This window comes from Canis lupus, chromosome 9, assembly GCF_048164855.1.
Source record: "Canis lupus baileyi chromosome 9, mCanLup2.hap1, whole genome shotgun sequence".
NCBI classification, from domain to species: domain Eukaryota; kingdom Metazoa; phylum Chordata; class Mammalia; order Carnivora; family Canidae; genus Canis; species Canis lupus.
The window spans coordinates 74,513,728-74,534,991 of record NC_132846.1 but is presented as its reverse complement, the minus strand read 5'-3'; the positions used below and the strand labels follow the sequence as shown (position 1 = coordinate 74,534,991).

The 21,264-nt window shown below is 58.8% G+C and overlaps 3 gene segments (V, D, J or C); all 3 read left to right on the top strand.

Annotated features, from left to right (window-relative positions):
* LOC140640584 (immunoglobulin gamma-1 heavy chain-like) overlaps positions 1 to 21,264 on the top strand; it is a 146,992-nt gene that overhangs the window by 61,448 nt on the left and 64,280 nt on the right.
* On the top strand, positions 4,929 to 16,264 carry LOC140640581 (Ig mu chain C region-like). The segment is given in 5 exon segments: positions 4,929 to 5,109; positions 14,330 to 14,647; positions 14,727 to 15,065; positions 15,323 to 15,640; positions 15,744 to 16,264. Coding segments are annotated over 5 exon segments (1,545 nt in total).
* The window catches only part of LOC140640583 (immunoglobulin heavy constant delta-like), a 27,251-nt gene continuing 12,877 nt past the window's right edge, over positions 6,891 to 21,264 (top strand). Inside the window, exon 1 of the C gene segment in view lies at positions 6,891 to 8,634.

Here is a 21,264-nt window from a genome sequence, read left to right as displayed (position 1 = left end):
AAGGAAAGAGAAAGAAAGACAAACCAAGAAACCGAATCTCAACTATAGAGAACACACTGATGGTGACCACAGGAGCGATGGGTGGGAGATGGGGGATGGAGATTAAGGACTGCACTTGTCTTGATGAAGCAAAATAAAATAAAATGATTATTTAAAAAACAAATTTAAAGATTTCAGCCTCCGTGTCATGGCAGAGGACTCCTTGCCTCTTCTCTGTACGTACTCCCTGTCATTGAGCTCCTCTTTTGCATCACTACCTCTTAATCCTGCAAGACTCGTGTGCAAGATGCTACTTCCCATGTTCCTGCAGATAAGGGATCTTGAAGCTCAGAGCATTCAAGAGACTCTTCCAAGGAAGATCATGGTAAATGTGGAAAAGGACTAAGCTGCACCTCTGCACACACCAAAGCCCCTGCCCCTTCCTTACTGCAAGAAGAGCAGCTGGTCTACCCATGGCAGGGGCCCCAGGGAGCTGGCTCTTAGCAGACACAGAGCCATCAGCAGAAAAGCAACTCACCACATATGAGCTAACTGGGTGGGTCAGTGGTCATGGTGGCGGCACCTCACCATCTTCATGTTCCAAAAGCTGAGAGTCATGTTTCCCCATTCTGTCCACACAGACACTTTATCCACAGAACATCCACTCTCTCTAACACAATTGGGGTGCCCAGCCTTGACTAATGGCCTTGGGAGGTCCCCAAGAATTCCAAGGGCACTTTGCTCTTCCCTTCCCACTCACTACTAGGTGGGAACCTATGAAGACAGGAGTCTGTGGGAACAATGAGGAAGGGGTAAAAGCCTCCCAGTCTAAGTCGGGACAGTCCTCAAGACAAAATCTTGAATGCTGCCTCAAAAGTGCATATGGCTGGCAATGCTCACAAGAACATGACAACAGTGACAAGGGGTCAGGGCCTTTGGCTGTGGACATCCCTCTGGGTACTGTTGGCTGGGCATTGAGCTTAACCTGATTTATTGCAGCCTTAAGGTAAAGAAGGGGTGAGGGGACATGTCATAATCTCTGAGACTTAGTGAATGTCCAGGTCATTGCAGAGTTTGAGCTGCAGGGACGGGCACGTCCCACTCTTGGTGGGGGGGGGCGTGGGGGGTGGTGGCCCCAGGACCTGAGCCACCCATTGTGGCCACCCACCCATTCCCTGCAGCCATTCTCAGAAGCAGCCCTTCTGTGCCACCAAGAAAGCAGGTTGACGTGAGCTGCCTGTCCAGCCTGGTGAAAGAGTCCTACCAGGTCCAGGGGACGAGACCCTCAGGGAGACCTGAGATAGACATGGGATTCACTCTGGACAAGGAGATGCAGAAGATGCCAAGGCTTCCCTTCTTATACAAAAAGCCAGGATGGCAATGAGAGTGCGTTAGCTCCTGCCGGGCCCTTGGCTTCGGGCACTGGTGGCTGCAGCAGCCCCTCTCCTGCCACGAAGGAACGCCCTTCACAGAGACACCCACCCAACACCCTACACCCTCAGTGACATCAGCCCTGGTTACCCACTGGTCAACCCTCGGTCTCGCATCTGAAGGTGCTCCAGGCCTAGAGAGTGATAACTGCCCCGGCCTGCTGGCCCCTTCTCTCTGGGCTTTGTTAACCACCCGGAACCTCTCTGAGCTGGGACAGGGGTGGTGCTGCCAGGAGCCACTGGGGTCTTCTGTTCTTCCCATAGCAGGACTTGAAGCCCATCCTCTTGTTGTTTCATATTTGTTTGTAAGCTCTTGCCCTTTTTTTTTTTTAACTCCTTTTTGCTTATGTCACAGGGTCTCAGAGGAGGGAAATTCTGTTTCTTATTCCTCTCTGTTCCCTTCGGTTTGTTGGCAACAGCAGCTATTTGCTCTTTGCAGCTTCTGGCCTGAGAAATGTAGCAAGAGGACTTTCTTCTTGTGTTCTTGCCTGAATGGACCTTCCTCCTGGAGCGTCGGGCTCAGGAAGCAGCTCCCTGCTGGCAGAGGCCACCTGAGGTCAAGTCTCAGAGACAAAACTTCTCCCTGTGAGTGTGAGGACCAGCGGTCGGTACTCAGAGCATACCTGCATTCTGGCCATCTGGCCTACCACCATGCTCCATTCTGGGGGGAACAAGACCCTGCAGCAAGATTAGCTCACCGAGGCATGGCAGCATCACAGGCCCCAGGCCAGCCGCTCCTAGGTCACCACCTTTTTCAGAAGCAATTGCGTGGACATGTCCTGACTGAACAGGGTGGTCTCCCCACCTGCCTCGGGTTTCGGCCTCTGACTCAACTCTGAGTCGTGCTCAGGGCAGCTGAGTCAGCCAGGAGATACCTTCCCAGTCACTGTTCTGGAAGGCGTAGGGGAGCCAGGAGCCTGCAGCTGTGAGCAGAGGCTGGAAGACCCACCAGTTAGCCCAATTTTGGCCACCCCATTATGCTGGTCCAGACACCACAGCCAGCCCTCGCCAAAGTGTACACCTGAAACGCCCATGTCCTCTCCCTGGACGATAGGGCCAGACTCCCAGCACTGAGCATGAGCGCGGCCAGCCACACAGACCCAGCTCAGCTGCCCCTATCCAAACTGCACACAGTGTGTAGTTCTCTGTGGAAGGCTCGAGAGCTCTGCCAAGGTTAGGTGCTATCCTCCCCAAGGGCCCAACAGGACGCGCAGGTCCCCCAGAGCTGTGATGGGTCCTCTGTAGGCCAGACGGCACCTGCAGCCTGCCTGGTTTTCTGTCTCTGCCATGGTGGAGAGGCAGGGCTAGGGCCTAGGGCTGGGAGCTGGGAGCTGACATAGATGGGCCTGCAGGGCACAGAGGGCACCTTCTCTTCCCCCATCCAGGAACTGAAGGTTCTAGAAAGCCAGAGCAGGTGCTTCCTGAAGGGCCAGAGCAGAGCTTACCCTTGTTCCCTAAAAGGAGAGAGGAGGTCCCAAGGCTGAGACCTTAGCACAGTGATCCCAGAAAGGGACTGGGGCTCAACAAGCCCTGCCTGTGAGCCAGGAGCTACCCCTGTGGGTACCCAGGAGGCCCGGGCATGGGGGTGGGAAGGGACCAGAGGCCTCAACCCAGCCCTCAACCTGCCCTGCCCCCCAGCCCGGGTCCCCAGGGCCAGCCGTTCTCATGGAGGCTGCAGCCACCCCCTCCCATGACAGACCACTGCTCTTTCTCCACTGTCCCTGCCTCATCCCTGTCTCTCCTCCCCCACTGGCTTCCTTCACAGGTGCCTCAGGGCCCTTAGGCTGCTCTGCCCCTACACAGGGCCTCCCTATGGTACTCCCCCGGCTGGGCCGTCATCACCCCAGACTGGACACTGTCCATGTGCTGGTGTCCAACCATGTCCAGAGAGGCTCTGCACCCCAGCATGGTGGCGGGTCCCCCACACACACCTGTCATCAGCCTCCCCGAGGTGCCATCGCCAGCTACACCCATTGCTGGGCCTGCTTCTCCTCATTTTCCCAAGACCAGGCCAGAAGCCTAGAGCCCCAGCCTCAGCCCTGAATCCTGGGTGCACAGTCTCAGACACTGCCCTGCCCTCCCTGCTCCCCCCACCCTCATCCCACCACCTCCCACAGGAGACCCTGTGACCTACCTGCCACCCCAGGGGCTCCCTAACAATCTCCCAGCATCCAGGCTTCCCTCTCCTGCTGCTCCAGGCCTCCTGGATCCATCCTTCACACCGTACTGGACAGAACTTTCCAGAAAGAGACTCTAAACAGGGCCCGCACACCCATCAGCCTCTTCGAGGGGCACACAGGCCACTCAACTACATGGAGCCATGTGCACTCCTCTGCAGGCACACGGCCAGCCTGAGGTCTTGGCAACTTACTCTTCACTGACCCCTCTGCCAGCAAGCCTGTCATCGCCCCCTCTCAGTCCCTGGCCCACACATGAGCACACCTGCCTCACCCGCATGGGCCTGGGGAGCCTGTGTGTCCTGGCACACAGCCCCCCGCCTGATGGGTGGTGTCAGGGGACAGCAGCCTGTGTGGGGCGGGGGTGGTGTGGCCCTGGGCCCTAGACCCTCATGCCCCTCCCCCTGCACCCACCCCACAGCCAGGGGCATGCAGAGCTGAGAGCCTCCTCCATGACCAGCAGTTGGGGCAAACAGGCACACGGCGGCCACAGTGGGCACTGCCTTGGCCCCCAGGGGCCTGTTCACGAGGACACTGATGTGCTACTCTGTGTGCACAGACGTGGCCAGTGGGAAAGCAGCCTTGCAGGCCGAGACTCTGACAGGCCCCTGGGGCAGGCTGGCGGTTGTCCACCCCCCAGGGGCCCAGGGGCCTGGGCGGGGGCCAGAGGCCCAGCAAGCACTGGTGCTGCCTGCCCCTCCACCTGTGCCACCACCCAAGGCCCACGTGGCCCGAATGCAGGTGGCCCATGGGCACAGTGTTGGACCTTTTCTTATTTCAGGAAGAGCAAAGGAAAACTGATGCAGGAGAGCCTTCAATGCTGGGATTGTTGTTCGTAGTGGCCATCAGTTTGCAGCTGATGTGGGAATGGCTGGGAGGATGTGGCCCCGTCTCCCATGCCAGCTCTGTGGCCCCACCCAACACCCCCTCTGGCCCTGGGGGGTTTGGCCCAGGTAGGAACCACAGTGCTAACTGGGGCCACAGTGATTGACAGCTCTACAAAAACCCGGTGGGCCAGTGGTCCGAGGGCCAGTGGCCACTGCCTATTCTAAAGCAAAGATGAGCTTTTTCTGATGACAGGGTCCGAGGGTGCCCTGGGCTCACGGGGCAGGCTCACTGCAGACCCAGTGTGGGTTGGCGGGCAGCCCCAGGAGGCTGAGAGGGGTGCTTAGCCTGCTCAGAAGGGACGTGGCAAGTGGACGTGACATGGCCAGAGGGCCGGATGGGGCCCTGGTGGTGAGGGCCATGGGAAGGCCATGTACAGAGAACATGCCCTCAGGAGCACAGCCGGTCAGCTGTCAGGAAGGACACCCACATGGCAGCCCAGGGGCCTGAGGCAGGAGGGATCATGCGAGGCATGGGGCGGGACATTTATTCGAGCAGAAGAAAGACTTTCTGGCTCCTGCATCTCCCTGGGGACCCTGGCTGTGGGGTCTGCTGCAGGCTGCAGCACAGGGACAGCTCACTGGGTGACATTTACTTTGACCTCTGGGGCCCGGGCACCCTGGTCACCATCTCCTCAGGTGAGTCTCCCCTGCAGCTGCTCCATGGGCCCCGGGCCATGTCCCCGGGGCTGCTTGCAACTCCACCATGGCCAGAGTGCTGGAGCCCCAGAGCCCTGCTGTCCGTTAGCCTGAGATCCAGCCTGGGGCCCCGCAGGACTGCGGTGCAGCCCCCTTGGGCCCTGGGGGGTAAGCAAGCCAAGAGCCAGGCAAGAGAGCCTGGGGACAGCTGACAGCTGGGAAGGAGAAGTTGTATCAGGGCCCGGCTTTTGTGTGCTGGGGACTAGGCAGGTGTATCAGTGTGAACATGATTACTTAGACCTCTGGGGCCAGGGCACCCTGGTCACCGTCTCCTCAGGTAAATGCACCCCTACCTGTGTCTGTCTTTCCGTGGTGTCGTGTCGCTGGGGGCAGGGAAGCCAGCTGCGTGCGGCACCCTCCAGCATCGAGACATGGCCCAAGCAGGGGGCCGGGGAGGGTTTATGTCAGGGGAGGAGCAGGGACTGTGTCCCTGTGCAATGCTTTTGGTTACTGGGGCCAGGGCACCCTGGTCACTGTCTCCTCAGGTAAGACAGCTTTCTCTTTACCCCTCTGTCCTGGTGCAGGGAAGCAATTTCCAGAGACTCCTGGGTCTCTGAGGGACCCTGTGAGGAGCCCAGGAGCTGCTTTGGAGGCTGTGAGGTCCTCGCTCTGTGGACGGCCTTTCTGGGGGCCATGGGGGTTTGCCTGCGGCAGTCAGGCCCGCACAATGGGCTGTGTCTGGGGCGCGCAGACCAGAGGACTTGGGGCGTCTGTGGTGGCCGGGCGGCCGGGCAGTAGGTGGGAGTAAGGTTTTTGTACACCGCCTAATGGGTCCCTTGGCAATGTGACAATTTTGACTACTGGGGCCAGGGAACCCTGGTCACCGTCTCCTCAGGTGAGTCCTCACAGCCCTTCTCTTCTCTTTCTCTCTGGGGCTTTTTGCTGCATTTGGGGGAAAATGAGGGTGTCTGGGTCTGGGGTCCAGAAGGACTCAGGAAGGAGCCAATGGGTCAGCGGTCCCTTGCCGCCTGGCCCTCCAGCAGCCTTGGCTCCTGGGGCTGCCTGGTTCTCTCAGCCCCAGTGGCTGTGATTTGAGGTCCAAGGCCTTTCTGGGTCCCATTTATTGTCTGGGGTCCCAGCATGGTTGTCATATTGTGACAACTGGTGCTACTACTGGGGCCAAGGGACCCTGGTCACTGTGTCCTCAGGTGGGTCTGCACCCTCCCTAGTCTGGCTGCAATTGGGGGGGGTCACGGTGTTGGGCGTTCTGGGGCTCAGGAAGTGGAGGCAGAGATGGAGGGCCAGAGATGGCCCTTCCACTGCCCCGAGGATGGCCACAGAGAGGGACGGGGCAGCTTCTTTGCCTGGTCTGGCCACCTAATCCAAGCCTTCCTGGGGGCCGCCGTGGCTGTGGCATAGTCAGCAGAATCAGGATCTGTGGCTTTGACACACCCGCTCTCTGGGGTGGTGGCCCTTGGGGTAGATTGGACTCTGTGTCCCCAATGGTTGGGGGCTGTTGGCCGGCAGACAGGTGGCCCAGGCAGGCAGTGGCCGGGATGTAGGGTCTCAGGGGCAGTGAAGGGTCTAAGAGCCTCCGGGTGACAGTGACTCAGAGGATGGGCTTCCACGGGCCGGACATAGTGCAAGCCTCAGAGTTGGGGCGATGCCGGGCCAGGCCCCTAGGGTTTCGGTTGGGTGTGGATGGTGATTTCACCACTGTGATTACTATGGTATGGACTACTGGGGCCATGGCACCTCACTCTTCGTGTCCTCAGGTAAGAGCGGCCCTCCTGGGGCCTTTATTTTCTGCTCCTTTCTCTGGGGTTTTCTGAGCATTGATGGTGGGTCCTCAGGACGTGGCCCCCAGGGTCTGGCTGGCCGGGAGGGGACTAGGACTGGGGGCCTGAGGGAAGTCAGAGCCTCTTGATTGCCTGATGCCTTTCTGAAACCAGAGTAATGCCGTCATGCCCAGGGGAATCGCTGACCCTTGGGAGGGGCTGGGGGCTGGACCCCCAGGGCCACAGGACTGTGGGACTGTTGGTATGGGCTAAGGAGTGTGCAGGGCTTGTGTGTGTGCAGATCCATGAGAATGCCACTTGTAGAGCGCGCGGTGAGAGACTTCCCGCAGAATCACGGGTGATGTTTTGTGCTAGGCTGTGCCTATGAGACTCGTCTGGGTGATGAGGGATGCTTGGTCTGCCCAGTGTGGGCCCCAGGGTGGGGCTGGGGGCTGCAGGGTTCGGCTCCCGCTGGGCAGCATCTAAGACCAAGGGGTCTGCTCCTCCTAAGTGCTATGCCTACTAACTAATGAAGGACAGGACATCTTTGAAGTGGCTCCTGAGGGGGAAAAATATATAGGAAATCTGAGTTTAAAATGTGAGAGATTGTCAAGTATATGAGACTTTTTAATTGTATCAGTTGAATCTTATGTTTCGGGAGTTGATATAAGAAATAGTGACACGGTGCTGTCCTGTCCGGCTGCGAGACTTGAGTTTTGACCACCATAAATTAAGTTTATTAATTTTTTAAAATTAATTTGGAGATTCTGGAAGCGGTGGTGCTGGGTTTCGCTGAGCCGCGGCGTGGAGCCAGGCACCTGCAGGTGGCAGGAAGCGGGTCACATGGGCTGTCTATTTTAGGAAGCAAGAAAACACACTTGGCAAATTTATAGTTTGTGGTTATGCAGCCATGGTTTTCGGGTTGTTTTGCCCAGCCCAGCGAAGCTAAACGGGGCCACAGTGCAAAACAACACCTGTGCAATTTGCATTTCTAAAATAAGACCGCGATGCTGGCAGAAGCTGGGAAGCTTTCCTTTTTTTAACTACTTGAATCTAATTTTTCAGTCTTAGCTCATTATGCCCATTTCCAAAGAAAGATGTCTAAGAAATTATACTGTCTTCAGGACAGTTGATCAACATGTTTGTGTAACGGGTTTTTTGTTTATTTATTTATTTTTTATTATTTTTAAATTATTTTTTTTAATTGGAGTTCAATTTGCCAACATATAGCATATCACCCAGTGCTCATCCCATCAAGTCTGTAACAGATTTTAATTGGTTTTTCCTGCCGGTGGTCGTTAACCCGAGCCCATTCTCTAGAGCCCAGAAGCACCGTTTCCACAATCACTGTGTTTGCAGATTTTTAAGCTAGATTTTCTGTTTGTGATTAAGAGGCACTTGGATAGGCTGATAAAGTGGCCTTGGGCTCAGCTTTTCAAGCCTTCCTGTTGGGACAAATCTTAGGTGAAACGTGCCTGATTGTCTCAAATGATCTCAGCAAAGCGTGTTGCTTGTTGGAGGGAGAGGAAGCCTAGTCAGGTCTTGAGTCAGAAGGGAGCTGTGCTGGCTCTCAGGCCGCAGGAGCCTCCCAGGCCTGCTGTGGCTGGGGTCCCCCGGGCCCGCCATGGCTGGGGGCAGGCCAGCGTGGCTTCTGCCACTAGGCCCACCGGCTACCCATCGACCAACCAATTTTAATGGACTTGGAGGAAGTCTTCAAAGCCTGCACGGTGACCAGGGAGCTGAACTGGTAAGAGAGGCAGCCCGGCTGCCAAATCTACTCTTCTGGAAAGTTGCTATTTGCTGTTTTGGTTTTCTATTGATGAGGAATCACTCTTTAATGACTGCTCAGTAAGACAATATTTATTTGTATGAGTCCCTGAGTGACCATTGCCTTGGTCCCTCACATTCAACTTTCTCTAAAGATCGTGTCTAGGAAACGGTGCAAAGTGGTGCCCCGGGGCTTCTTACCTACGGATCCTAGGATCCTAACTTAGAGGGCTACTTAGGCACTCTCTGTTGTGAACGTGGCTTTGGATGTGAAATTATTACTGCGCATTTGGTAGTAGTCCACTGCCTGGTAGAGAGCTTTCTGATACAGAGCAGAATTAGAAGTGCAAGTTCAGATAAGATGCATTTTTGGTCATATTTAATGATGATTTTTATTTAGAGGAAATTTACCTAAGTCAGGGGGCCTACCTTAGACTCAGAGAGTGGGAGTTCGGCCAAGGGCCAAGTCCCAAGGGGAAGATCCAAGCACACTTAGCCCAGAAGCAGCACTGTCTATTCTAAAGCAAAGATGAGCTTTTTCTGATGACAGGAAACATTCCCCAATCCTTGTAAAAGTTCTTAATGGATTTAGACTTGTCAGGAAGCATTTTCCCCGGTATACTGAGATGGGAGTGATTGATTGATAATACTTGGGCACCACTGGCAGGCTGAGGCCGGGGCAGGGCCTGGACACAAAGGGGACCCAAGTGCAGAAATCTGCAAGGACAAAAAGGGCAGGGGTAAGCACAGGAGGGACTGACCCCGAGCCTGGCTGTGGTCTACAGCTTTCCTGGGTAAGACAGCTTTAGCTCAAAAGGCAAGCAGGCCTGCTGGCCTGAAACTTTCTAGAGAGTCCAGGACCCAGCTTTCAGGGCTGCACTGGACAGGACGACTGGGCTGCACAGAGCAGGTCTCAGTGCAGCTGAACTAAACCACATTGAACTGGCACTTCTGAGCTGAACCGGGCTGAGCTGAGCTGAGCCAGGCTGGCTGGGCTGAACTGGGCTGCACTGAGCTGGTGAACCAGGCTGAGCTGAGCTGGGTTGAGCTGGGTGAGCTGAACTAGGTGGGCTGGGTGAGCTGGGCTGAGCTGAACCGGGTTGAGCTGGGCTGAGCTGGGCTGAGGTGAGCTGAGCTAGGCTGAGCTAGGCTGAGCTGGGTGAGCTGAACTGAGGTGAGCTGAACCAGGCTGAGCTGGTCTGAGCCAAGCTGGATGGGCTGAACTGGGCTGCACTGAGCTGGTGAGCGGAGCTGTGCTGAGCTGAACCAGGCTGACCTGGGTGAGCTGGACTGAGCTGTGCTGAGCTGAGGTGACCTGAGCTGGGTGAGCTGAACCGAGCTGAGCCAGAGGCTGGCTGGGCTGAACTGGGCTGCACTGAGCTGGTGAGTGGAGCTGGGCTAGGCTGAGCTGGGCTGAGCTGAGCTGAACCAGGCTGAGCTGGGCTGAGCTGAACTGGGCTGAGCTGGGCTAAGCTGGGTGAGCTGAACCAGGCTGAGCTGGGTGAGCTGAACCGGGCTGAGCTGGGTGAGCTGGGCTGAGCGGGGCTGAGCTGAACTGGGCTGGCTGGGCTGAACTGGGCTGCACTGAGCTGGTAAGCTGATCTTGGCTGAGCTGGGTGAGCTTGGCTGGGCTGAGCTGGGCTGAGCTGGGCTGGGCTGAGCTGGGCTGGGCTGAGCTGGGCTGAACTGGGCTGAGCTGAACTGGGCTGAGCTAGGTGAGCTGAACCGGGCTGACCTGAGTGAGCTGGGCTGAGCTGTGCTGAGCTGAGGTGACCTGAGCTGGGTGAGCTGAACCGAGCTGAGCCAGAGGCTGGCTGGGCTGAACTGGGCTGCACTGAGCTGGTGAGTGGAGCTGGGCTAGGCTGAGCTGGGCTGAGCTGAGCTGAACCAGGCTGAGCTGGGCTGAGCTGAACTGGGCTGAGCTGGGCTAAGCTGGGTGAGCTGAACCAGGCTGAGCTGGGTGAGCTGAACCGGGCTGAGCTGGGTGAGCTGGGCTGAGCGGGGCTGAGCTGAACTGGGCTGGCTGGGCTGAACTGGGCTGCACTGAGCTGGTAAGCTGATCTTGGCTGAGCTGGGTGAGCTTGGCTGGGCTGAGCTGGGCTGAGCTGGGCTGGGCTGAGCTGGGCTGGGCTGAGCTGGGCTGAACTGGGCTGAGCTGAACTGGGCTGAGCTAGGTGAGCTGAACCGGGCTGAGCTGAGCTGAACCGGGATGAGCTGAGTTGAACCAGGCTGAGCTGGGCTGAGCTGGGCTGGGCTGAGCTGAGCGGGGCTGAGCTGGGTGAGCTAAACTGGGCTGAGCTGGGCTGAGCTGATGTGAGCTGAGCTGGGTGAACTGAACCGAGCTGAGCCAGAGGCTGGCTGGGCTGAACTGGGCTGCACTGAGCTGGTGAGTGGAGCTGGGCTAGGCTGAGCTGGGCTGAGCTGAACTGGGCTGAGCCGGGCTAAGCTGGATGAGCTGAACCAGGCTGAGCTGGGTGAGCTGAACCGGGCTGAGCTGGGTGAGCTGGGCTGAGCGGAGCTGAGCTGAACTGGGCTGGCTGGGCTGAACTGGGCTGCACTGAGCTGGTAAGCTGATCTGGGCTGAGCTGGGTGAGCTTGGCTGGGCTGAGCTGGGCTGAGCTGGGCTGGGCTGAGCTGGGCTGGCTGAGCAGGGCTGAACCGGGCTGAGCTGAGCTGGGCTGAGCTAGGTGAGCTGAACCGGGCTGAGCTGAGCTGAACCAGGCTGAGCTGAGCTGAACCGGGCTGAGCTGGGCTGAGCTGGGCTGGGCTGAGCTGAGCGGGGCTGAGCTGGGTGAGCTAAACTGGGCTGAGCTGGGCTGAGCTGATGTGAGCTGAACTGGGTGAACTGAACCGAGCTGAGCCAGAGACTGGCTGGGCTGAACTGGGCTGCACTGAGCTGGTGAGTGGAGCTGGGCTAGGCTGAGCTGGGCTGAGCTGAGCTGAACCGGGCTGAGCTGGGCTGAGCCAGGCTGAGCTGGGTGAGCTGAGCCGGGCTGACTGGGCTGAACTGGGCTTCACTGAGTTGGTAAGCTGATCTGGGCTGAGCTGGGCTGGGCTGAGCTGAGCTGGGCTGAGCTGGGTGAGCTAAACCTGGCTGAACTGGGCTGAGCTGGGCTGAGCTGAACCAGGCTGAGCTGGGTGAGTTGGGCAGGGCTAAGCTGAGCAGGGCTGAGCTGGGTGAGCTGGGCTGAGCTGAGCTGGGCTGAGCTGGGTGAGCTGAACTGGGCTGAGCTGTGCTGAACCAGGTTGAGCTGTGCTGAGCTGGGCTGAGCTGAGGTGAGCTGAGCTGAACCAGGCTGAGCTGGGTGAGCTGGGCTGAGCTGGGCTGAGCAGGGTTGAGCTGGGCCGAACTGGACTGAGCTGGCTGATCTGGGCTGAGCTAGGCTGAGCTGAGCTGAGCTGGGCTGAGCTGGGTGAGCTAAACCTGGCTGAACTGGGCTGAGCTGGGTGAGTTGGGCAGGGCTGAGCTGAGCAGGGCTGAGCTGGGTGAGCTGAACCGGGCTGAGCTGTGCTGAACTGGGTTGAGCTGTGCTAAGCTGGACTGAGCTGAGGTGAGCTGAGCTGAACCAGGCTGAGCTGGGCTGAGCTGATCCAGGCTGAGCTGGGTGAGCTGGGCTGAACCAGGCTGAGCTGGGCTGAGCTGATCCAGGCTGAGCTGGGTGAGCTGGGCTGAGCTGGGCTGAGCAGGGCTGAGCTGGGCCGAACTGGACTGAGCTGGCTGAGCTGGGCTGAGCTGGGCCGAGCTGGGCTGAGCTGGCTGATCTGAGCTGAGCTGGGCTGAGCTGAGCCGAGCTGGGCTGAGCAGGGCTGAGCTGGGTGAACTGGGCTGAGCAGGGCTGAGCTGGGCCGAACTGGACTGAGCTGGCTGAGCTGGGCTGAGCTGGGCCGAGCTGGGCCGAGCTGGGCCGAGCTGGGCTGAGCTGGGCTGAGCAGGGCTGAGCTGGGTGAGCTGGGCTGAGCTGAGCTGAACTGGGCTGAGCTGAGCGAGACTGAGCGGGGCTGAGCGGGGCTGAGCGGGGCTGAGTGGGGCTGAGCGGGGCTGAGCTGGGTGAGCTGAACCAGGCTGAGCTGCGTGAGCTAAACCGGGACGAGGTTGGCTGAGCTGTTCTGAGCTGGGCTGAACTGGGTGAGCTGAATCAGGCTGAGCTGAGCTGAACCAGGCTGGGCTGAACTGGGCTGCACTGAGCTGGTAAGCTGAACTGGGCTGAGCTGAGCTGAGCTGGGTAAGCTGGACTGGGCTGAGCTGGGCTGCGCTGAGTGGGGCTGATCTGGGTGAGCTAAACCAGGCTAAGCTGGGCTGAGCTGGGCCAAACTGGGCTGAGCTGGGTGAGCTAGGCTGAGCTGAGCTGGGCCGAGCTGGTTGAGCTGAGCTGGGCTGAGCTGAGCTGGGCTGAGCTGAGCTGGGCTGAGCTGAGCTAAGCTGGGCTGGGCTGAGCTGAGCTGGGCTGAGCTGGGTGAGCTGGGTGAGCTGAATTGAGCTGAGTTGGGTGAGCTAAACCAGGCTGAGCTTGGTTAAGCTTGGCTGAGCTGTGCTGAGCTAGGCCGAGCTGAGCTGGACTGAGCTGAACCTGGCTAAGCTGGGTGAGCTGAACCAGGCTGAGCTAAGCTGAGCTGGTTTAAGCTGAGTGAGCTGGGCTGAGCTGAGCTGGGCTGGGTGAGATGAACTGGGCTGAGCTGAGCTGACCTGGACTGGGCTGAGCTGGGCTGAACCGGGCTGAGCTGCACTGAATCAAGCTGGCCTAGCTGGGTGAACTGAGCTGGGCTGAGCTGAGTGGGAGTGAGCTGGGTGAGCTGAGCTGGGCTGGGCTGGGCTGAGCTGGACTGAGCCGGGCTGAGCTGCACTGAATCAGGCTGGCCTAGCTAGGTGAGCTGAGCTTGGCTGAGCTGGGCTGGGCTGGGCTGAACTGAGTTGAAGTGACCTGAGTTGAATTGAAGTGAGCTGGGCTGAACTGTCCTAGCTGGGCAGAGCTTGGCTGAATTGGGCTGAATGAACTGGGCTGAACTGGACTAGGCTTGGTGCACTGAGCTGGTTAGCCATGGTCACTGAGCTAGTCCAGCAGAAATGGACTGACTGAGTTGCTTTGACCCAGGAGTTTGAAGTCCTAGATGGGCTAGAGTCATCTGCATTGGGGCATTTAGTTCTAGTCGGGGGGTGAGCTGGCCTTGCTGGGCTGTCCTGACTAACCTTGATGTGACCTCAATAACCTGGTTGTGCTAAGGATGGGTCAAGGGGAATTTGCATCACCCGACTCCTCATATGCACACCATTCACTGATCCTAGACACACCAGCCAGGGCTGGTTGGCTGGCTGGGGCGCTCCTCTCTATGCTATCAACCTGCCTCACAGATGGCTCTCAGGCTTGTGGCTGAGTGTGGCAGCCTGGCTCCTGTGTCTCAGGGGGAAGGCCACACTGGCTGAGGCCAAGCCATCCCACAAGTCCAGAGCTGGGCTTCTGCGGCAGGTTGGGGGCAGCTGCGCCTCCTTTTCCTGGCAGGACTTGACATCAGCACTGCCATCCACTGCACTGTTGGGCTCCTCCCCGGGCTGGGGACACTGCGAGGCCAGCCTTTGTGGCAGTGAGGTGAGGGAGCTGCAGGGCTGGCCACAGCCCGCCTGGCAGAGTGTGGAAAGAACACAGCTTCTCACCCATCTCTTGTCCCTCTCTGGTCCTCAGAGAGTCCATCCCCTCCAAACCTCTTCCCCCTCATCACCTGTGAGAACTCCCTGTCCGATGAGACCCTCGTGGCCATGGGCTGCCTGGCCCGGGACTTCCTGCCTGGCTCCATCACCTTCTCCTGGAAGTACGAGAACCTCAGTGCAATCAACAACCAGGACATTAAGACCTTCCCTTCAGTTCTGAGAGAGGGCAAGTATGTGGCGACCTCTCAGGTGTTCCTGCCCTCCGTGGACATCATCCAGGGTTCAGACGAGTACATCACATGCAACGTCAAGCACTCCAATGGTGACAAATCTGTGAACGTGCCCATCACAGGTGAGAGCAGGGCCCTCCTCCCCGTGGCCGGATGGGCAGGGTGGGCCAGCCAGCTTGATGCATTGTCCCCTCATTCCAGGGCCTGTACCAACGTCTCCCAACGTGACTGTCTTCATCCCACCCCGCGACGCCTTCTCTGGCAATGGCCAGCGCAAGTCCCAGCTCATCTGCCAGGCTGCAGGTTTCAGCCCCAAGCAGATTTCCGTGTCTTGGTTCCGTGATGGAAAGCAGATTGAGTCTGGCTTCAACACAGGGAAGGCAGAGGCCGAGGAGAAAGAGCATGGGCCTGTGACCTACAGCATCCTCAGCATGCTGACCATCACCGAGAGTGCCTGGCTCAGCCAGAGCGTGTTCACCTGCCACGTGGAGCACAATGGGATCATCTTCCAGAAGAACGTGTCCTCCATGTGCACCTCCAGTGAGTGACCCCGCCACTACTGAAGCCCCTTGGGCTTGGAATCCCTCACCTACACAGGTGTCCACTCGGGCCAGCTGCTCCCCGAGCCTTGGCTTCCTGCAGCGGCCAAGGGCGGGGCAGTGGGGGCCTAGCATTCCCCTCCAGCGGGTCCTTGCAGCTGAGGAAGGCCCATGGACTGGACCTCCATTCTTTGGGGAAAATCTCCACTTTGCCTGATTTCATGTCCAGTCACTGACGCAAACTCTCTCCTGATCTAGATACACCCGTTGGCATCAGCATCTTCACCATCCCCCCCTCCTTTGCCAGCATCTTCAACACCAAGTCAGCCAAGCTGTCCTGCCTGGTCACTGACCTGGCCACTTATGACAGCCTGACCATCTCCTGGACCCGTCAGAATGGCGAGGCTCTGAAAACCCACACCAACATCTCTGAGAGCCACCCCAACAACACCTTCAGTGCCATGGGGGAAGCCACTGTCTGCGTGGAGGAATGGGAGTCAGGCGAGCAGTTCACCTGCACAGTGACCCACACAGATCTGCCCTCACCGCTGAAGAAGACCATCTCCAGGCCCAAGGGTAGGGGCCCACTCCTCCTCTGCCCTAGGGCTCTCCCACAGCCCCTAGGCGCCTCTCCCCACCAGCCACTCACCTGAGCTCACCACTGTCCTTCCTCCCACAGATGTCAACAAGCACATGCCTTCTGTCTACGTCCTGCCCCCGAGCCGGGAGCAGCTGAGCCTGCGGGAATCGGCCTCACTCACCTGCCTGGTGAAAGGCTTCTCACCCCCAGATGTGTTCGTGCAGTGGCTGCAGAAGGGCCAGCCCGTGCCCCCTGACAGCTACGTGACCAGCGCCCCGATGCCCGAGCCCCAAGCCCCCGGCCTCTACTTTGTCCACAGCATCCTGACCGTGAGTGAGGAGGACTGGAATGCCGGGGAGACCTACACCTGTGTTGTAGGCCATGAGGCCCTGCCCCATGTGGTGACCGAGAGGAGCGTGGACAAGTCCACCGGTAAACCCACCTTGTACAACGTGTCCCTGGTCTTATCTGACACAGCCAGCACCTGCTACTGACCGCTGGGCCGCCCACTCCAGGCGGGTGACCTGTCGCTGTGTGTGCACATGTGCAAACTAACCATGTCAATGGGCTGAGATATGGCATTTTATCAAAATTAGAAATAAAAACATCCATTCAAAAGATGCTCGTCCTGAGTAAGCGATGCTCTTGCCTGCAAGGGCCCTGGCTGTGCTGCCGCCATCCCCAGACCACCCTCCACCACCATCCCTGCCCCCACCCAGCCTCCGGAGGTTGCTGTGCTCCTCGCAGACCAAGCCCACGCTCATAACTCCTCTAGCTGCTCCCACAGCCACATACATGCACACATGCACACAGACGCGGACACGTGGACACACAGCAACATGCATGGATATGGACACAGACATGTATACAGTGCACATGGGCACACATACCTAGGCATGCACACACATGGGTGTGGACACAGATGCACCTCCACACACACACAGAGACATGCAGACACAGGCATGTGCACATGTGGGCGTGGATATAGATGTTCCCACATACACACGCAAAGACATACAGGCAGACTCGCAGACACAGGCATTTGCACACGTGGGTGTGGACACAGATGTGCTTGCCTACACACAGATAGACATACAGGCAGACACACAGACATAGGCACACACACACGTGAGTGTGGACACAAGCACATCTCCACATACATGCACAGACATACAGGCAGACATGTGGACACAGGCATGCGCACACATGTGTGTAGACACGGATGTGCCTGCCTACACACAGACATACAGACAGACACATGGACACAGACACACACACGTGGGTGTGGACACAGGTACACCTCCACATACACATGCACAGACATACAGGCAGACACACAGACACAGACACACACACGTGGGTGTGGACACAGATGCACCTCCACATACACATGCACAGACATACAGGCAGACACACGGACACAGCCATGTGCACACGTGAGTGTGGACGCAGGTGCAGCTCCACATACAGACATATAGGCAGACACTCAGACACAGATGCACACACGTGAGTATGGACACAGGTGCAGCTCCACATACACACGCACAGACATACAGGCAGACACACGGACACAGACACACACACATGTGGACACAGATACACCTCCACATACACATGCACAGACATACAGGCAGACACGCAGACACAGCCATGTGCACATGTGAGTGTGGACGCAGATGCAGCTCCACATACACACGCACAGACATACAGGCAGACACGTGGACACATGCACACACACAGAGACATACAGGCAGACACACGGACACAGACACACACTTGTGGGTGTGGACACAGGTACACATGGACACAGATACATGTGCACACACATGTACACTTATTCACACATGTATACAGCCACGCTGACACATGTGCACACACATGGATGCCAGCCCTTGCACACCCTCTAACCCAGGGCCTCCCGCTGTCTCCAGCCACGTCACTTCCTGCAGGCCTTCATGCCCCAGCTCTGCTTGTCCTTCTGTCTCTGACCATGGCTGCCATTCCCAGGTCTGGGTCCAAGGGAAGCCCCTGCCCACGCCCAGACACTCGAAGGAAGCAGAACCCCAGCACCTGGGGATGAACGGGGCTGGACCTGTCCTGACAAAGCAGGCAGGGGGAGGCCGCAGAGAGTCTGATCTGAGTGGGGGGCCCCTATGAACACCAGGCCCTGGAAATGGTGGGAAGCAAGGCTCTTGGGAGCAGGACTGAGGGAGCACAGAGCCCTCTGGGCAGAGAAGGGTGGGGCCAGCCACAGGCAGCAGAGCCTCCTTTGGGCTGCCTCTGAGACCCTGTCTGCACACCAGGCCCTTGGGAGCCTGAGCTCCAGATGTCCCCAAGGGCCCACTTGGACTGAGGCTGGAGCCCCCTGAGCGCCCTCAGACTGTGCACCCCAATGTCACCCTCCCTGGAGCTTCAGGGTTCTATCTGGCCCCTGGGTCCCCGAGCACTTGTGGGGTGGACATCCAGCCAGGGCCCCACCTGGCCTCTCACATGTGCCACCCACTCAGAGCAAGGAGGGCGAGCCAATGGGGATCTCACTGGGAAGCCAGGCCTCAGTGTCCTCTGCAGCCAGGGGCACACGCACCCAAGCCACCATTGGTGGAGGGGCCTGCTCCCTGCCTCAGTCCCAGGTGGTCCTGGCTGAGCTACCAGCCCCCCAGGACACTGAGCCACCCGTCTGGGGCCCTACGTCTCGCCCAAGCCCAAGCCATACTGCTGTGTCTGTGTTGCTCTGCCGAGCTCTCTGCCACCCCAGGGCTAATAGGGTAGGTGCTCAGGGTCACCACCCCGCTCTGCTTTGGCCATGTTCTTCCTTGGCCTGACCCCTGCATCAAGTGGCCAAGGCCTCGCTAATGCCTGACTCAGACCCTTCTCCACAGAACCCAGGAGCCCTCTGCCCCACGGGGCGGGTGCTGAGGCATCGGGGGGGGGGGGCTGGAAAGCCATGTGCCCTCACCGGCCCTCCTGGGGGCAGCACAGCCGGGGCCAGGGGTGACTCTGGGGCTGGGCCCTGCTGGACATGGCCTGACCCCTGTGTGCTGTGTCCCCTGCAGGGGGGGAGGTGAGTGCCGAGGAGGAAGGCTTCGAGAACCTGAATACCATGGCATCCACCTTCATCGTCCTCTTCCTCCTCAGTGTCTTCTACAGCACCACAGTCACTCTGTTCAAGGTAGTGGCAGGATGGCAGCGGGAGGGGGGGTGCACGCAGCCACAGGCCTGCCTCACCTGCCCCTGCACCACGGGGAAACAGCTCACACTGTCTGTCATCTGCAGGTGAAATGACCGGCCAGCTAGGAGCATCAGAGCCCCGGGAGATGGAGCCCAGGGGGCACTGCCCTGGGGTCTGGGGTCCCCAGCCTGTGGGGCCCATCAACTTGTGCCTAAATCTTTCCCACGTCGCCCCTCCCGCTTCCAGCTCAAAGACAAGGGCCTCTTGAGACTTGGCCAATACCGGGATGCGTGGGAGCCTGCAGCCGTGGCTCCACTGCGAGCGTTGCTTTGCAATGTATACGCATGTCGCCTTGAAATAAACATGTACATTTTGTGAAACTGCTGCCTTGTGCTGGTGTTTTTGTCCCGAATGGCACTCCTTGGGTGTTGCATGTGCATCTCAATGGGCAGCCCTCGCTTGGAAGGGCACGGGAGAAGGGGGGTCTGTCTGCAAGCAGGCCTGCCAGGGGACATGCCAGGAAAGGGGACCCCGGCGGCACCCCGGGAGTCGCGCACATCCAGCCTGCTTCAGAGAGTCCCAAGCCTGACCTCCTGGACATGGTGGGTGCCAGGAATCAGGCGTGGGCCTTGGGGATTCGTATGCGGCCAGCAGGGACCTCTGCCTCAGGGTCCCTGCACAGTGTACTGCCCGATCTCTGTCCCCAGCAAGCCTGGCCACCCTAAGGGCTTGTCCCACCTGCTGTGGCATCTGGGGGCTGGCAGAACCGCGGCAGCTCACCCCACAGCTGGGCTACACAGTGGCTGGTGTGGGGAAAGCAGGAGTTTCTGGTGAGCAGGCGAGGAGAGGCAGAGGGCAAAGGCTGGGCGTGTCCACATCACTGCAGAAGCAGGGCAGGCGGTGCCGGGCCTGGGGCCATGGCTGAATCAGAGCCACGCAGAGGGGGCTGGTCTGGCCACAGTGCGAGCAGCCAGTGTGGACCACGGGTCATGGAGCCATGGCAGCAGGCGTCTGGGTGCAGGTGCATGGGGCAGGAGGCTGAGAGGGAAGGCGCAGACCTCCACTAGGGATGTGGGGTGGCACCTGGCGAGGACAGCTGAGCCAGGCTGCAGGAGGAAGCTCCAGAGGTGCGGAGAGCAGCCGAGAGCTTGCAGGGCCAGCCATCCACATGTCGTCTGGCCCCAGAGGGGTGGCTGCCATGGAGGCAGGAGAGGGACATGGTCCCGGGACATCTGTCCCCCAGCCTGGGCTCCAGGTGGACACTTCTGGCTCTGGCTTTGCTTTGGTTAAATGGACTGCACCTTGGCCCCATGAGGGGCACATGGGCCTGGGGGCTCTGGTGCTGGGGGCGGCTGTCGGCTCAAGACGGCACCTGTGGGAGCGGCAAGAGCCATGGACGCCGGGGGCAGGAGTCGGCTCCAGGCTGCATCTTGGCTTCCAGGGCTGCCATGGTTGGTGGCAACCTTGGCTTGGACACGAGGCACCCTCTCCCTGCCATCTCACTCCCCAGGCACCACCGCTGTGTGCGTGTGCCCTTTGTAAGGATGCTCGTCGTGTGGGATTAGGGCCTTGGCCCAATCCAGTGGGACAAGTACATCCCCAGGGATCCCGTCCCCCACGAGCTCCCCATCAGGGGCACAAGGGTGACAGGATGTCAAGGTATAACCTGGCACACACGATTCCAGCCGCCCACCCCGTGGCCCCAACTTCATGTGCTTCTCCTGTGCACAGCACTTCAGGAACAACTCCAGAGGTCACCCTGCTCAGCATCAACCGTGAGGTCAGCATCTCATTTATCACCTGAGTCAGGTCCAGGGGAGACACTGGTGAGCCTGCAGCAGGAGGACAGCACACAGATTGACCACATCCAAACAGTGACGATGGGGCTGCACGGAGTGGACATTCCTGTCAAGGACGGAGAGATAGTAGGAAGAAAGGACAGTCCAGGAGGGCTTCCCCTTTAGACGAGCAGGAGCCGGAGGTGTCTCTCAGCTACACGTTCCCTCCTCAGCTCCACGCATTCTCCTCAGCTCAATGCTCTATCCCCAGCTCCACACCCTTTCCTCAGCTCCACAATCTGTCCTGAGCTCCTCACTCTGTCTTCACCTCCGGGCTCTCTCCTTGGCTCCACACTGTGCTCAACCCCTTACTCTGTGCTCATCTCAATGCTCTCTCCTCAGATCATCCCTCTCTCCTCAGCTACACACTGTCTTTACTTCCACCCTCCACCCACAGCTCCTCATTCTTTCCTCAGCTCCATGCTCTCTCCTCAGCTCCACATTCTGTCCTCTGCTCCTCACTCTTTCCTCAACTCCACACTCTCTCCACAGCTCCATACTGTCTCCTTAGCTCCACATCTCTTCCTTCATCTCCACCCTCTGTCCTCAACTTAATGCTCTGTCTTCAGCTCCACACTCTGACCTTAGCTCCACACTCTCTCCTCCACTCCAC